This window comes from Ursus maritimus, unplaced genomic scaffold (assembly GCF_017311325.1).
Source record: "Ursus maritimus isolate PB19 unplaced genomic scaffold, ASM1731132v1 scaffold_8, whole genome shotgun sequence".
Lineage (NCBI taxonomy): Eukaryota > Metazoa > Chordata > Mammalia > Carnivora > Ursidae > Ursus > Ursus maritimus.
Window position 1 is genome coordinate 81,685,384 of NW_024426996.1, and position 17,785 is coordinate 81,703,168.

At 58.5% G+C, this 17,785-nt stretch overlaps 1 protein-coding gene across 3 annotated transcripts in view; it reads right to left on the reverse strand.

Moving 5' to 3' along the window:
* Window positions 1–17,785, reverse strand: part of MAEA (macrophage erythroblast attacher, E3 ubiquitin ligase) — a 34,779-nt gene that overhangs the window by 2,640 nt on the left and 14,354 nt on the right. For 2 of the 3 annotated variants that reach the window (XR_005833533.1, XM_040625343.1), the window contains exons 2-7: window positions 12,561–12,743; window positions 10,223–10,426; window positions 6,838–6,960; window positions 6,064–6,177; window positions 3,208–3,284; window positions 2,330–2,438 (exon numbers count right to left, since the gene is read on the reverse strand). Coding sequence is in view for 2 of the 3 variants with exons in the window: in XM_040625343.1 (XP_040481277.1) it covers window positions 2,330–2,438; window positions 3,208–3,284; window positions 6,064–6,177; window positions 6,838–6,960; window positions 10,223–10,426; window positions 12,561–12,743 (810 nt within the window). In the remaining variant the exon portion in view is untranslated. The remainder of the gene's footprint in view (window positions 1–2,329; window positions 2,439–3,207; window positions 3,285–6,063; window positions 6,178–6,837; window positions 6,961–10,222; window positions 10,427–12,560; window positions 12,744–17,785) is intronic. The other variant, XM_040625344.1, reaches the window with a different exon arrangement.

The following is a 17,785-nucleotide window of genomic DNA, read 5'->3' on the forward strand; positions in this document are numbered from 1 at the left end:
CGGGGGGCGGGGGGGGGGGGGGGGGGGGGAGTCTCACTGCAGAAAGTAACTTTCCTGGGCCAGGAGCCACCCGCCTCCTCGCGGCTGGAGAATCGCAGAACAGAACATCAGGCCTGGTTAATGTGTGTGCCCAGAGCTTCCCAGGTTCCCAGTGAACAAGAGCAGGGAGCGGAGGGACACACCAGCAAGAGTGGAACTCGGCACGTCAAGCACTGGGGTCAGGGCCCCACGATGAGGGAGGAGACAGCAGGGGCTCCGTGGGCAGACATCACGCTTAACTCTGACGTTACAAAAACATGTCTTTAATGCCATTTTTATCGAAGCACAGTCCACAGAGGACCAACCCCAGAGTCCAGAGGCTCCACACTCCCCCTCTCCCCGAGACCCTTGGCCTTGGACCTCTGGTGCAGCCACCTCTCCCTGATCAGAGCATGTTGTCCTGCTTTTTGTGTGACCCACTGGGACACACCCGTGACTTCCTGTCCCCTCAGCACGGCAGGGAGTGGCCCTGCCGCAGCACTGCCCTTCCGGGTCCTGTGCCCCCCTGGGCCATCCCCTCTGTGTGCGCCCTGGTCTTCCTCTGGTGTGCCGTCTGTGTCCACAGTTCCGAGGCCGTGCGTCGGGGGGTTATGCCTGTCCCCCGCTGGTCTTGGCTCCACAATGGCTGCATGGCTTCTCTTCATGCTGCTTCGGTGCCTCCGAGGGTCAGCCCTCCGCCCTCAGGCAGAGACGGCAGCACTGGCCTCACTCTCCCTGAGCGGGACACCTCACTCTCCAGGGCAGGCCCTCTCTGCACTTCTCACAAACCTTCTCCAGAGCAAGGAAGAGAGATCGAAGAGACTGTCAGTTAAACTCTGAGTTCAGTCTCACTCCTGCAAGATCTCTGCAACCTGAGGGTTGATTACGGGACGTTCCCGCCACCACAGAGCTGCGTGAGTCCAGTCACGGGGAGAGGCTTCCAGCTGCCATGCAGACGGCCTACGGCCGAGCACTCCAGCCAGCGGGGGCTGTGTCTGCCCGGGGGGCTCTGCGGTGCCCCTGGGCAGGTGCTGGCGGCCTACAAAACCGTATGGGGCAGGTGGGGCCTCAGACAAGGCCGCCATCAAGGCTCAGGGAATGAGACTGGTTCAGCCCACAGGGAAGGCAGTTTACTTCACTCCTTCTGGGGACAGGCTGGCAGCCGGGGGAGAACACTGCAGTTGAGCGTGTGTCCCCCACTGTTGACGGTGTCAGCAGGTGGCCCTCCAGGCCCACGGGCTCCTGAGGGTGGCGTCTTCAGGTACTAGCCTCCTCGTCAGAACATACAGGAGGAAGAGCCGCCCCCAACCTTGCCAGTGCCCTGACCTTGGGCTTCCCGACTCGAGACTGCGGGATTCGGTCACAGCGGCCCAGACAGACCAAGACAGAAAACTGAGGGAGGAACTGAGCAACAAACACCTAAGCGTGGCCGTGGCTGGGAGAACCCCCGTCTCCACGGAGAGCGGCTACAGGGTCACAGGCGGCAGAGAGCTTGGCGGCATCCAGGGAAGGCAGTGCTTGGGTGCGAGGGCGCTGGACAGGGCACTGAAGCGCCTCTGGCCAAAGTGCTGAAGGTGCACCTGGCTTCTCTGGAAGCGTTTACGGTAAAACGTGTGAACAGAAAATGACTTAGGGCCAGAACTGCTCATCTAAAGAAAGCAGAACCTGACGATTTGGAAACTTCTGTTGCGAAAAATGAGAAAGCTGCTGCAGAGAGAACACGAAGGTGTAGCCAAGCGAGCTTTTCTAAGGACACCAGTGTGGGGTGACCGAGGGCTGATGGCCAAGGGGCCCCCAAGGGGGAGGAGCCAGAAGGACTGGGGGAAGACTGTCCGAATTCCTAGGTTTCCTAGGACGGCACTGCGAGCGGTTCGGCTGCGAACACGTGACATTTCTCAAGAGCAGGGAAGACCCCAAAGGCGGATCAGAGATGGCCAGGGCTGCCCCGAGGTTTGGGGGGCGCCACCTGGTCTCAAGAGGCCGGACATGCTGCTCTGGCAATGCCGAGCAGGCTGGCTTGTGATGCTGCGTGACCGTGCCTGCCCACGCCCCACGTGGACCCCAAAGGCCAAGGGGAGCAGGGGAGAGACGACGGAGGTCAAGCAGAACACTGGCAGTGAGCGACAACGGGGAGGGCGACAGGTGAGGCACTCAGAGCTGAAGCGCCTCCTAGGCTGAAACCCCTCGTACGCAGTTCTGACCCAAACTTCTCACTGGCAGCGCGGGAGCAAGACGGCGAAAGCCTGCATGGTGTGCTCGTCGTCACACACCCAGGCCCTCCCCAGCCCCGAGGGCCCACAGGCACGCTTACCTTGTAGGGCGAGATGTGTGTGTCTGGTGGGAAGGCCAGCATACCCATGACCTGGCGGACCTCATCCAGCTGGCTCCCTTCAGCCTGACTGAAGTGCTTTCTTGCATGTCTAGAAAACATTTCGGGTCATCTGAGCTTGCCTTTTCACCTTTAAGAATCTGTGCTCGGCATAAGCCAGAGCCTCAGTACCAAGTAAGCCCCACCTCGTGTGACCTGGGCCGGGGTCTGGCACTGCTCAGCTCAGCGAGGGCCCCCCTCCTCAAGGAACAGGAAGGGGGACGAGGCTCGAGGAACCGAGCACAGAATCCCATTCTGAAAACACCCAGAGACAGTGACCCAACTGAAAATAGCACCTGCCCAAGTCCTTCCAAGTGACCCTGGAGTCCGTGAACCCAAACCCCAACGACACAGGCTGGGAGGACCCCAAGACAGTCCAGGTCTCCCAGTGCTGCAATGAGTCCCCATCCAACTCTCAGAGACACAGAGCCCACCCCCTACCCCGAAGGAGCAGCCTCCTGGGGAGCACAGATCGGGATCAAGCTGGGCCTTCCTGCACGGCCTGCACCTGGGGGAACCCATGCTCCCATACCTGCATACCAGCCTCCTTCCCAGAGGCTCCCTCTGCCCACCCCAGGGCCAGCACCGTTCCAGGGTGGGTGGACACAGCCGTAGAACCAGGGGCCCTGAGCCCACATGGGAAGTCAGCCTCATGCTGTCTGGACAGAACGGAGCCCGGGTGCCAGGCGTCAGCACTCTGCTGGTCACGGGCAGGGCCCAGCCGGTCTGGGCAGACTGCTGGACAGTCCACACTTCACCCCCCAGAGCCCAAGAGGCCTGCCCACGAAGTCAGGAAGGCTGTCTGTCCCCTCTCCACGTACCTCACGGCATCTAGCCTCTTGTTCTGCCGGATGAGCTCAATGAACTCCTGAATCCTGAGGCTGAACTCCAGGCAGCTCTGGGGGGAAAGACAAGACAGGCTTGGGGAAGGTCGCCACCGTCACGCCACAGGCTGACCCTGCCAGACCAGTGTCCGCCAAGGAAGCTGAGAGCCCCCGGGGAGGTGGGTCTGACACCCAAACTGTAATCTCAGCCTGCAGTCAGCGCCTCCCCGGCTCTGACGGCACATGGGCCCAGCGCTCCTGGAGCAGCAGGAGCAGTGCTGCACGCGGGGGCCGCCAGCCCTGAGCGCGTACCCAGGGGCCCGGCTTGGGCATGGCGGGACCAGCAAGCACAGGCGCGGGTGGGCTGCCAGGCTTCCCCGCCACGGGCCGTCAGCAGTTCGGGGGGCGTGAGACATGACTTCCCATGTGAAGCAAGTGGGCCCCAGAAGACAAGCTCCCACCCCTTTACAAGGACAAAGCAGATCGCTGGATCCCGTTTCATGGTCATGAAGTCGTAAAAGCTTGGGGACGTGCCCTCAGAGCCTCTTCCTCTAACTGCGTTTCGCAGCCTCAGACACTTTCAGGACGCCGTGTGGCATGTTCGGCCCCGACCTGCTCTGGGAGGAGGCGGCCAGCCCCGGCTTGAGGCCCTGACACCAGGTGGGGGAGGAGAGGCTGCGGGACGGTGGCGCCTCAGAGAGGAGCGTGAGCAGGAGCAGCGCGCGCGGAGCCAGTGAGAGAGCCCAGGTCCCTGCGCAGGGGTGCTGGGTGAGGACTCTCAGGGTGGGGCTGAGGTGGGGACAGTCCGCGGGACACCTGGGGAGAACGTTCCAGGCAGAGGAAGAGCCAGCTCAAAGGCCCTGGGGAGGGCAGATGGGGGACCAGGAGGGGCACAGAGCTGGTGAGAGCCGTCAGAGCAGAAGGGGGAAGCCGCAGGGTTTGCGGAGGGCGCGAGGGCGCAAGAGGTCTGGGACAGCGGCTAGAGGAGGCCCTGCTATGCCAGGCGGCTGCGTGTCTGGCAGGCATCTGTCCCAGCACTCCGCGTGCGGTTCTGAGGGGTGCTGGCCGAGTGCGCCAGCGGGGTCATTCATATGCAAACCCAGAGCTAACTCTGCCATCTTAGCAATGTCAGTCCCATGTGGGTTCAGACCCTTGGGCTGGGGATGGAGGAAGGCAGGCAAAATTAACTTTGGTAACCTAAGACGGAAAACTGGATTATTTTACAAAGATGATCATTTAAACTCTAATATCTTCAACATGGTTTCAGAAAACAGTATTTCCAACCAGAAACCGAATACGTGGGATTACTAGAACAAGAGCAAAATCTCTGCACCCTCCACTCACACGCCTCCCACAGCACCGGGATCGTGAGATGACGGGGACAGACAGTCTACGAGGCAGTCCGTCAGTCAGTCCCAAACGTCTAACCCTCACACTCCAGTTTACCAACCATGTGCATGGTTCCTAGCCAAGCCTCCAAGCGTGCGCGCTGGCACCCTGATGAAGCGTCTCAGGCAGGCCCCTGGGAGGGCGCCCTACCAAGCCCCCAGCCTTGCTCCACGGACACGAGGGTGCCACACTGACTGGCGTGACCTACCTTGGGGCCCAGCAGGCAGTCAGAGGCAAAGGTGCAGAGAGCCACTGACCTGGTGCCCAACACGTCCACATACAGGTGCTCAGAGCAAGGTGAGTTTCCCTGCCCCAGCCCCCTCCACCCCTGCCCTCTGCACCAAGGTGGCAGTCTGTCCTGACCCCCAACGGGATGGAGCCGATGCCATGTGCCCAGCGGCAGCACAAACCAGCACACAGAAAGGAGGTCCCAGCCCCACGGATGAGTTCCCTTCCAAGGCCAGACCAGCAGAGGCTGAGGGGCAGAGGCCAGCGGGGACATGCCCTGCCTGCCTCCCCAGGGCACCCGATGATCACCGCTTCTGTGCTCAGGGGAGGGAGCCACCAGGTGGGCATTCCAGACAAACAACGTCATGGTTAACTCCCCACGACTGACATGTTAAAACATGCTGTTACTGTGATGGCTCTGCTCTAACTAGTTACCTGCTGAACAGTCTGCTAACAGACAAAGACACGTGTACTCAGACTCAGACGTGAAATACCCCGATTCCAGGTGATCACACCACGCACGGAGGACTGAGTACATCCTTCCCGTGCTGGCTGGGGCGGGCCTGGTGCGCTCACGTCTGTGACGCCGTCCAGCCTTCCAGACACGCAGCACACGTGTTCTTCCTCCAACTGTCCTTAAGTGTCTGGAGACGGGAGTCAACTCAACAGATACGCACCCATCGTCTCAGAAGTACTTGCCAGCTACGTGAAACTTGGATCCCAAAGTTTCTTTTCTTGCCTAGAGTCTCACGACTGATGCGAGAGGTCCACGGTCGTCGGGCATGGGCCCCACCCCCCCCCGGCGGCTGTCCCCTCCCCGGCCTGCGTGTGTGAGCTCATGCACGTATGCACACACGTGCACGCTGTCTGGGCGCTCTGGGGCCCTACTCTGTTCAGTTGACATTTTATAACAAGCACGTTTTCATGTCATTAGCTGGTCTTCCCAACGCATTTTGGGATGGCTATTTATGCTCTCTCCGGTTAAACGGCCAGGTGACGGGAGTCTGCCATCCATGGATCCGGCCGCCCGCCCTCCCGCTCCCACAGCGGCTGCGAGGCCCCGCCTGGACCCGGCTGTGCGGCTGTGCCCTCGCCAAGCAGCAGTGTTGTCTGCAGGTAGCAGGGCTTGCGGAAACCACCTGTCAGGACGGGAAGCCTACTTTCCTTGTGACCTGGTTCCCACCGGGCAGCACAGCTGTGGGGGCTGGAGCAGGAGAGCAGGTGAGTGTTACATACCAATTCTGGCTTTCCTTTTATGGTTTCCATACCAAGATCCTCACTCTCTTTAGGGGAGCCACTGGCCACTCTACTTTTCCGTCCCGTCTTCGCGTCGTGCTCGCTTTGGCGGCCCTGAGTGGCAGAGAGCGTCACCCTTGGCTGGTGACTATGTGCACACGACAAGCTCAACCGGGGAGAGGTTAAAGGCGCTCGGTTTAGAAAACAGAAAACAAACAGTTTTTCTAACGGAGGCAGGGGAAGGTTAATAGAAGTTAAACATTTCTGCAAGCCCCAGGTGATAACACCTCTCGGTAAGCATGTTTGGATTCTGCAGGTTCTGATGAAGCGTCTGTTCTGTAAGCTGCTCGTGGGTCTCAGGAACAGCCGTACTGGAGAGGACCCCAGCCCAGAACTCCACACCGCTGCAGGCGGACAGCGCTTCGGGACTGGGCTTCCCTGCATCGGTGACGGAGGGGTCGGGGGCGGGACGGACCCAGCCGCGGCTAACGAGCTGAGCACACGCAGGCAGTTGGCACCTCACTCCTTCAGAACCCCATGCTCACAACACTTGTCCAAACCATAATGCGGAAGGGGGTGCCCTTTTTAGGGATTTTACCTAAAACCCAAACACCACGACCAAAAAATAACCCCAAACCCACACCAAACCCAACAACCCTCCCCAACCAGAAGCACAGAACTCTGAACCAACAGGTGCAGGCGCGTTGGTTCCGGCAGGTGCTCGCCCCGCCCCCGAGCGCCCCTGCCCCCGCCCCACCACGGGCTCCCGCACACCTTCATCTTGCGCAGCCGCGACTTGTTGTCGTGACACCAGGCCAGGCAGGTGGCCGTCTCACGCCTCTCCAGGGACTCCTCCACTTCTTTGGCCGTCAGGAACATCTCGATGTTCACTAAGTCCTTAGGGGAAGGAAGTGGTGGGTGCTCAGAGCACTGGACACCGGGACCCCAGCCCCGAGTCCACCGACGCCCCCGGGACTCCCTCCCTGTGCCCCAGCACGCCCCACCTGGCCAGCTCAGCCGGCTCCTCCAGCAACTCCGGGGCTGGGACGAGTGGCAGGCAAGCACCGTGGAGGCTGGCGCTGCATTCCAGTACCGTCTCCCAAACCAAAGCCCCCATCCAGAACCTTGCCACCCCCCCAGCCTGACCCCGTTTCACCCCTTCACAATCAGATCTAGGAACCCCGGCAACCCGTACCCTCATTTTGTTTTGTTTTGTTCCCTCTGAAGATGTATTTGAGATTCTGAGAAGGAGCAGTGAGGGCGGGTGGCTGGGGGCTGTCTGTGTCTTTGCCGCACTGTTGGTCTTCTCCCCCCTTTCTCTGATGCCTGTGGGGCCGCGTCTACTGAGGGACCCGGGCTCACGACACCCACACAGCGTCCAGGGCCTGCCAGTCCCCAGCGAACGGCTGGAGCAAGGCCAGCAACGAGGGCCTCCCGGCCACGGAGGCGGGAAAGGATGGTGGACGCCTGCACACCATCAAAGGCGGGGAGAGCCATTGGAAGAAAACAAATTTCAACGGGTCAACAAATGTCTCCCGTCTAGAACGACTAGAGCCGACACGTCACCCAAGATCAGCTTCTCAGCAAACAGAGGGGGAACATCCGACACAAAAATCCCTTGAATTCTCTGCAGGCCAGTGTTCTGCGGCCAGCAGGCGAGTGTGGTACGGCCTGCGCGTTCTCGGGACCCTCGGGCGGCCTCACACAGAGCCCCTCGGCCGGCAAAGTGCAGCAGACAGCGGCCTCCTTGCCATGCTGTCTCCACTTCAGTTCCGCCCTGAGCCAACCGAGTCAGGAGCTCAGCACAGAATGTGCACGTCCTGCTCCTTGCAGAAGCGGCGCCTGGAGAAGGGCCGCCGTCCTCCAGCTGAGTGCCGCGTAAGACGGGAGGTCTCGAGTGAGGTACGCACGGCGAATCTATGCACACGGTAAGCAGTGCATTACGGCTAACAGCGCCGCCGCTAACCAGGAGAAACGCTCATCGGCGTGCCATCACGCGACCAAGGGCCAGCACAGGCAGGGGTGTCGCTGTGGACAAGCCACGGCCGGTCAAGGGCAGAAGAGCCCCTGACCTGAAGGTCAAGGGCGTGCTGCCATCAGGGTCGGCCGCCTGCAGATGACCCGTGAGCTCGCCAGGCTCTGTACGGCAGCTCAGCAGCGGGCAGTCTGGGCAGGGCCACGCAAAGGCCGCTCCACCCAAGTCTTCCGGAGCCACCAGATGGATCCCCAACCTCACTTGGCCTGAGACCCCACATCCTGACTGCGGGCCTGTCGGGGCAGCAAGGTCAGACGGGGGACAGACCCAGAGAGACACTGCTCTGCCCTCACATGGGGGTGGGACTCCCCCTGCCTTCCTGGCCCCCAACCCCTCACCCTCCCAACTCGAGCTCTGGCAGTAAGTGCTGGGCACCGCGGCCCCACATCCTCTCAGAGGTCGGCTGTTCTCCGACTTCTTTGGCCATCTCTCTAGCATTTTCTTCTCTTTTCTAGAACCCTCCTGCAGGGAAACGCTGGGTCTCCTAACATCAGGGTCATCTTTCTCTATTTCCCATCTCTGGTTTTCAGTCCGTACGGCCTCAGGATCTGGGTCTCTGCCCTCTCTCTCTTTTCGGCCGATGGTGTCTCGGATGTCCAAGGACCCCGGGGTGTGGGAGTCACACCAGAGCTGTTAAACCGGATGACTGCAGGAGGACTGGAAATCACGCCAATCAGGAGTCACCCCATGTGAGATGCCAGCACCATGATTTCTAATGCAGACGGACACACGAAGACACCACTGGGGACAGGCCTCTCCTCCAGGACCAGGGCTCCGCGTGGGGCACAGAGCCCCCATCTGGGCAGACCTGGTGCACTCTTTCCATGGCGTCTTTTGACAAACAAGTTTTAAATGTGAATGAACCCTGATACATCAGCCTCTTCGCTGGTGTCAGCACCCCACCCCGTCAGGAGCTCTCACCCCACCCCAAGGGCCTGAGGCTCCTCCTATGCTTCCTTCTAGAAGCAACCTTAATTTCCACCCGTAGCTGTGAACCTGGGGGCTCCACACAGAAATCTCGCAGTGCCCCCTTTACAGGATGTCCAAGGTCGCCCCACCGCCATCACTGTGATTCACACATAACAGCTTCCTATGGGCTTCCTGGGTCCCCCATGCCTCCCATACTCTGTTCTTCACGGAGCAACCAGAGTGAGCCTATTAAAGCAATGTTTCCAACTCAACCCCCACCCCACACCCATCTCAGATGAGGGGAAGCCCCACTCTATGAGTTCCACATGTGCTCAGATCCCACACCCCAGGACAGGGCAGCTCCCAGGCCTGTCCTGGGACCCTCCCCTCCTCTCTGCAAGCCCACCCCAACCAACCTTCTGGAAATCACCAGCCCTCTTGCCCCTTTGCCCTATGCACTCCTGTAAACAATCCCGTTTGACTTCATGCCTCTCTCCCCTTCAAAGCACATGTTCCTCGAGTCTAGGAGCATCTGGCCACACCCTCACAGGGGCAGGAAGGGAGGAGTGCGGGGATGTGTGAGCACCCACAGGACCCCCGCAGATGCACAGGCTGTGCCAGGCAAACACGACGACCGGAGAGCCCGTCAATCAGGTACATGCTGGCCATGCTGGGCAGGGAAGGAAGAGGGTGGGAGGGCAGGGCCGAGGGACCAGTGGGTGCAGAGTGGAGACTGGTGGGCCGGGGAGGTAGACACTGCCCGACAGCAGCGGGGCAGCCCGAAAGCTAGGGAAAGGTGCACGTGGGTCTGAGAAGCCCTGGTAAGGGGAGTGAGGGCACTGGACGCCCTCGCCACCGCCGGGCAGCCTTCCTTCCAAAGCTCCATGCTGCTGGGCTTGCACACGCCCTGCAGGCCAGAGCACCGCCTGTTTCTACACCTGTACCACGGGCACTGCTAAAGACAGATGGAAAACGCACCCCACCCCGGACAAAAGACCCTACCCCAGTAAAAACAGTCACGGAAGGGTGGGTACCGAGCGGGAACGATCCCCTCCCACAGGCGTGCTCGTCAGAACACGCGGGCAAACAAGAAGCACCCGGCGTGGTCCCCTAGCTCAAACACACTAAACCCGGGCACACCCGCCCTGGCCAGGAAGGCTGCGCGGCCGAGCGCCACACGCCCGCCCCGGGATGCGGCAAGGGCCCCGTGCCCACCTCGATGCCGCTCTGGCGCGCCAGCTTCACGGCCGTGTTGTAGTAGCCGCAGCGCAGCAGGTGCTCCACCATCATGCGGTCCATGCGCTTCCTCTTCCACATGCTGGCGGCCGCCGGCTGGTCGCTGCTGTGCTCCTTGAGGTGCTCGATCCTGCGCTTGCACAGCTTGGCGCTCTCGTCCTCCGCCTGGATGGACTCCACCGCCTGAGACGCGAGCAGAGAGGGGCTCAGGGTGGACAGCAACGGCTGCCCCCACCTGGAACCCTCACAAACAGGATGCAAGGAAAAGTCAGAGGACGGGGCGGGTGTCCCCGGACTGGGGGATGAAGCAAAACGGAGAGACCCCCGCCCGGCGCCCAAGGCAGGCCTGGCTGCAGCTGCCATTACCCACAGCAAGTTCTGGACCTGCACCTTCTTTTCAGGGATGTCACTTTTGACTTTACACAATCTGGAGCTACGCTGCCAGTTAATTAAGCCATCTGTTCTCAGTTTGCGACTTTCTATCTTTTATAATACTTTTTCCCTCCAAGTTTGTTCAAAATTAACACAGCTCCGCAGACATGTCCTGAATCAGCGCTGGCCAGGACAGCAGCCAACTGTCCAGCACCTGCTGTGTGGTCAGTGCCGCTGAGGGGCCGGATTCGTGGCCTGATTCTCCGCAGTGTGGGCGACACCTGGCGCTGCACAGGCTCACCCAGCGGCCTGGCCGGCCCACGTCTCCCTCGAGCACGTGCCACGCCTTTCCGCCTGCCACCTGCGGCCAGGATGTTTGCTGCTCCTTTGGAAGTGGTTTTCTTCCTCCAGCTGCTTTTAAGACTTTCTGTCTCTCTTTTCAGTTTCATGATGTGAAATCCAAGGCTTACTTTCATTTGCCCATTTAGGGCTCTGAACTGGTAACTTCCATCAGTTCTGAGATCCTTGGCCACTCTTCCTGTGCCCTCTCTTGACTTTGGTCAAACACGGTCTCTGCTCTAGTCTCTGAGGCTTCCCACCCTCTTACATAGTTCTGTGTTTTTAGTTCTGTGTGCTGCTAGAACTTCTCAATAATTTCCTCACAGCTACCTTCCAGCTCATAAATTCTCTCTTTAGCTTTGTTTGATTGTTAAATGTTAAAAAGGGTGTTATAAGCAAACATGTACATTTGAGTTTTTCTTTCTTTTTTTTTTTTTTTAAAGATTTTATTTATTTATTTGATAGAGAGAGAGAGACAGCCAGCGAGAGAGGGAACACAAGCAGGGGGAGTGGGAGAGGAAGAAGCAGGCTCCCAGCGGAGGAGCCTGATGTGGGGCTCGATCCCAGGACTCTGGGATCACGCCCTGAGCTGAAGGCAGACACCTAACGACTGCTCCACCCAGGCCTCCTACATTTGAGTTTTTCATTTCAGTTTTTATACTTCTAATTTCTTGAAGTTTTATTTCCTGTATTTTAAACTCTCAAACACACTTTATACTCTACATCTTCTGCAAATATTCTCAGTGTCTGTTTAATCTTCAGACACAGTCAAGTCTGGTCCCTAATAGTCTCTACGTCTGAAATCTGTGCAGTGTCTGTTGTTTCTGCCGCTCTGACGGATGGTGTTCTCCCCCGAGAAGTGCATGTAGTGTGCCCGGCACCTGGAGGCACCACGAGCTGGGACCACTCCCACCAGGCTCAAGAGGAGGGACCTGGCTCCCCTGGGTGTTCCAGGACAGGCTATGACGCTCTGTGCAGCAAGTCCACTCCTGGGGCACCCCCACCGGACATGCACTGCCACCAGGTCCCACCACCAGCCCTGGCCTCCCCCGGCCCCCAGCTGGCCCTGGGCACTGGCCAGCAAGGCAGCCGTGGGTCCCGCCCTTCTCTCCCCTTGGCCCCTGCCCTCCAATTCTGGTGATAAACTTTGTCTCATGAGCCCTTTGATACATTCAGTAAGAGGTTTTAAAATATCTTGCTGCGTTCTTTGGGTTGTTCAGTGGGCACAGTAGCGAGAAGCCCTACATGAAGCTTTGAGGTGAAATTCTAAAAAATAATAAATCACCTGCCTCCCATCTGTGCTTGGGACACTCTGGAGCAAGGACAACCCAGCCCTGCAGGAACAGGAGCACGGGGCTGGGAGCCAGCCTGTCACCCCGTAGAGGCTGCAGGGCACAGACAGCACGGAGGGCTCGCCTCTCCCGCACTCTGCCGTGAGGGCCCACCTCCCCACCTCAGGGCTGCCTGGTCTCGGCCGCGTTCCAGCTCTCACAAAAGACAGCCCCTTTCTGGGACGTCCCGGCTACACGGTTAAGGCTGGGTTGCTGGACCCTCACTACAGCCACGCGTGGGCAGGCGGGCAGGACGGTCCACACGCCACACTGACCTTCCTCTTGAGGACACTGAGCTTCTCCACCACACCATCCAGAAGGCTGACCACGGAGTCCACCGCGGGGCAGCTGCTCAAGGTTTTCTCCAGCTCAGCCACCACCATGGTGACGTGGCTCGTCTCTCGGTCAATGTTTTTCTGAGCAGCCCGAAAGCGTTTATTCAGTGTTTCATAGGGCACCTGGAGAAGAACGGTAACTGGTGTGTGAGCAGCAGCGGTCCCATGTGCGGGACACCCAGACCCCCCACATGGCGTTTCGTCAGACAGAAGTTCTAGGCTTCTAGCGCTCTAAAGACACATCTACTCTAAAACCTGACTGAGGCCCACAAAAGGCCTGTGTGAACAGAGGATCATTTGTGTTCCTGGATGAGGGCACTAATGTGAAGACGCATACTGTCCCCAAATTCAGAGGCAGCACAGCTCCTTCTTTCCAAAAAACCGTTAAGGACACAATGACAAAATCATCCCAAAGTTCATCCAGTTTAAGGAGACGACCACAATAAGATCCACCCGATGTGAACACCTGCAGCGGCCTGTGATGGGCCCGGAGGGCGCCGCAGACACGGGACACCGCGATGGTCGCGCAGGACGAGGTGGAGGACACACGGACAGGTCGGGGCGGCAGCACACCAGCAGGAAACTACAGGTGCACGTTTAGCTCATCTCAATCAGACAATGCTTATTTGCCCCCAGTGACAAAACCACCTTTGCCTACACAAGACTGACAAATAAAAGACCCAGGAAGGATGACGTGTCGCTGTTACGCTTCTGCTCTTCCAGAGAGAGTGGCTGCCAGCACTCCTCCCGGCCCTTCTCCTGGCTGTGGGTCCAGCACTCCCCGCTCAGCGTGTGCTGCTCGCACGGCTCGGACGCCTGGTGGCCAGCGGTTCACCGTGGAAGTCCGCACTGCGGCTGCACACCACACTAAGTGAACACTCCACCCACAGCAGCACAGGGGGCACTGCCAGCTCCAACAGGTGCTAGGCGCCAACTGTGTGCTTGGCAGGGAGGGGCCCGGGATTCCCAGGAGCAGACACCAAGGTGACCTAGACACCAACGAGGGGCCCCTGCAGCAGGACTTCCCCAAGACCAGCCAGGGGTCCAGTACTGTCCTTGCCCCAGCTGCCACTCCCCCTCAAGCTGCCCTGGGGACACGGTAGCAGTGGGTAACCATCCCTGTCCACACCTTGGGTCTTACTGGCTCAAGAGCCAGAATGCCATTAGACAAACCACATACACCACCCAGGGAGGGCTCATCCCTAGCAGGCGGGTCTAACAGTCTTTCCTGCAACCATGCCACGGTCTAGCACAAGCAAGACAGGAGGGTCCTTAGATGAAGCAAGACAACCGTCCTTAACACAGAGCGGCAGAGAGCACACACGACACCCATACGACGTCACCTGCACCGCAGGTCCACGACCTAACCAGGCCTGTCCTGGCTTCACAGTACCTCAAGAGCCTTCCACAGTGGCGCGTGGACCAGGGTGAAGCTGCGACACGAGCAGGCGCAGACACGAGCCCCGACCTCCACGTCCAAAGGAAAGGGCCTCAGTTTTGGCAAACGCACCTCATAATAACACAGCACAGCATAGGGAGCTAGGTGCATGCGTTTGCTAGCCTCCTCCCGGACAAGAGGAGAGGAGCTCTCGGCGGAGGCCCTGGGGCCGGGCGATGGTGGGACGCTGACGCGTGCTTCCTCCCTTTCAGAATCGTGGGCTGTGCTCAGAGCCCCCACCCACCCCAGGGGCCCTGCAAACTGTCTGTGCCAGGACAGGCGTTCGTTTCCAATTTGACCTGGTTGACGCTTTCATAAAACACAGTAGCAGAATTACTGGAAAGTGAACTGAAACAAATCCCACGATGCCTGATAACAAAAGCTTCAAAGTTTTACTCTCAGATTCAGATGTTAAAATTACATTTCAATAAATACAATCAAAACAACCATAATACAGGAAGAGAAAAAGCCACACAGCCGCACACACCGTCCGCCCGAGCACACGCCAGGTGACGGGGACATCCCTGGCTCCAGGCTGCTGGAAAGGCAGGTGAGCAGCAGGACAGCGCCGTTACACACGCTGGACACCGCCGTGCTAAGAGTCAGCAGCTCCCCTGTGGTCAACACATCCCAGCTCAGGGGACGCCAGCACAGGACTCCCAGGAGTCTCAGGTCCTGCCTTCTACTCACGACGCCCGGCCTGAGGCCCACCCTACAACCGAAGGGAAGGCAAAAGGAGACCCTGAAGCAAGCACCACAGGCTTGGAGTCTCCACTGCTAACTTTTATCCAAAAAGGAAGCAGGCCATGCTCTAACATTCACCTTTAGTCCGTCATCAACATCCAGGACCAACAATTTATACTGTAAGCTTAAAGTCAACGTTAACTCTTTTTTTTTTTTTTTTAAGATTTTATTTATTTATTTGACAAAGAGAGAGAGCCAGCCAGCGAGAGAGGGAACACAAGCAGGGGCAGTGGGAGAGGGAGAAGCAGGCTCCCAGCGGAGGAGCCTGATGTGGGGCTCAATCTCAGGATTCTGGGATCACGCCCTGAGCCGAAGGGAGACGCTTAACGACTGAGCCACCCAGGTGCCCCTCCTCTATCTTTTGATAAAAGAAACTAAGTCAGAATTTCGTACACTTCTGGGAGGCTGTGAGCTCCACTGTGCTCTTCGCACATGGCCTGCGTCTTCCCCTGGACCTGAGTCAGCCCCCCAAATGGCCCACATTGTGGCCTCTCCTCCCACCCAAGTACTCACAACCTGCCCTCAATGCTCCAGCCCCACACCTGCTTACAAGCTCCACAGCGCTGAGCTGTCAGGACCTCACCTTCTGCGGCCCGCACTCCCACGTGTCCTGTGCCCCCCACCGGTCTGGCCCACAGCGAAACCCCTCCCCCCAGGAGCTCCCAGAATTTACGTCAAGGGAGCACTGAGCAGCTTCCTGTGCCAGCTTCCGTCCCGAGGACACCAGGCGGCTGGCCCTGGAAAGCTGCCAGCGTTCTGCCCACAGGGCACCCAGCCTGGGGTCCTGTCCTCCCCCGCCTTTCCCCAACTATCCCCTGCTCTCAGTCACCAACAGCTCCTTCACAGGCTTCTTCCAAAAGGGCTTTTGCCAAATGAAGGAATGGAATTTCAGAAATGCTGAAGATCCTGAACGAAGCCAAACTCTCATTCCAGAAGAAGGGCAAGATGAAGATACTTCCAGACGTGCACGGACTGCCAAGGTTAGCGCCCACAACCCTTTTCTGGAGGAAAATTACTCGGAGAGTCCTCAGTGAGACAAACAACAAAATCAATGAGAGGAAATAAGATACAGCAAAGAGCAGTGAGGAAAAAAGCAGTAAATAATACAGTCAAACCAGAAGGAAAGAAACCAATCTGCAGCCTAAGGAACACGGATAAGGTGACTCTAAGTCCAAGAGACTTTGAAAGAATTCCAAAATAAGAGGCAAATATTGAAATGTAGTCTTGAATGCACAGACAACAAAACCAGAAGCAGACAAATGGGATTACATCAAACTTAAAACTTGTGCAAAGCGAAAGAAGCCATCTACAGTGAGAGCACAGCCCAGCAAGGGGAGGGCACCCGGGCAGAGCGCACGGCAGACGAGGGTCTGGTACCGGGGCAGGGGGGACTAGGGCTCCACAGCAAGGACACGAACACCCAACCCAACGTGGGCAGAGGACCTGAGCAGACATTTCTCCCCAGAAGACACACCGCGGCCGAGCCGCACACGGAAAGGTGGGGAGCATCACCCAGACTCAGGGCAACGCAGGTCTAAGCCCCGGGCAGAGCCCACCTCACGGCCCGCAGGATGGCTGCTCTCACAGGAGCAGAGACCGACGAGCCTTGGCGAGGACGTGGGGAAACTGGAACTCCGTGCGCCGTGGGGCGGGGGGGGCGCGTAAGATGGCGCAGCCGCGTGGAAAACAGTGTGGAGGGTCCTCCAAAAACGAAGCACTGAATGAGCCCACGGCCCGCAGTTCCACATCTGGGTAGGTTCCCCGAAGAACAGAGAGCAGGGTCTCGAGGAGACGCCGGCACCCCCGTGTTCACGGCCGCGTTACGCACGGCCGCTAAGATAGGGAAGCACCCGAGTGTCCACGGACGGGTGGACAGACGGACGGATGGACAGACTACCAAAATGTGGTGTATCCACCCAGTGGAATACTATTCGGCCGTGCAAAGAAGGAAATCCTACCACATGGTGCAACACGGATGAATGTGTAGGACACACGGAAGTGAAACAGCCAGTCCCAGAAAGGCTGAACTGTACGGTCGATCAGACACAGAGCCAAGGACGGCGGCTGCCGGGGGCCGGGGAAAACGGGAGGGGTTAATGATGCAACAGACTGAATGTGTCCCCACCCCCATCATGCACACACAAAAATACGACCCCCAACGGGATGGCCTATGGAGATGGAGCCTTGGGAGGTGACTGGGTTACAAGGGTGCGGCCCTCCTGACTGGAATCAGCATCCTTCTAAAAAGCACCGCTCGCTGTCTTCACCGCACGTGACATGGGAGAAGACGGCCGTCGGCAAGCCGGAAGAGACCCTCCCCAGAACCAGACCACCCCGCACGCTCATCCCAGCCTTCTGGCCTCCACGACTCGGGAGAAGAGCTTTCTGTTGTTTGTACCCAGTCAACCGCACTTTGAACTGACGAAGACAAACGCATACATGGTTTCAGCTGTGCAGGCTGAAGCGTGCATGTGGCTAACTGCTGCACACTTACAGGTGAGGACGGTGGCTAGTCTCATGCTGCTCCCCACAATACAAAACAGTCCCATGACACTGATAACCCACCGCATCGCTGTCTGATTTCAGCAGCTACCAGGAAGCTACGGCAAACAAGACAGCGGGACCCTGGTGCAGCCACCCCCCAGAGCGGCAGAGGACAGACAGCCCAGAAACGGACCCCCACCCAAGGAGCCCAGCAACCCAGGGCAGAGAGGGCCAGCTCCGCGACAATGGCGCAGAACTGGACAGCCACACGGGACAGGGAAGACCTCAACCCGGACCTCACGCGGTTGGCGAAAATTCTTAAGTGATCGCGGACCCAAACGTAAAAGCGAGAACTATAGAATTCTAGATGGGAACACAGGAGAAAACCCTCACAACCTTCAGATAGGCAAAGATCTCTCACAGGGATACAGAACGCACTAACTATAAAAGAAGAATTAATTAATTACACCTTATCAAACTAAAACTTCTGCTCTTTGAA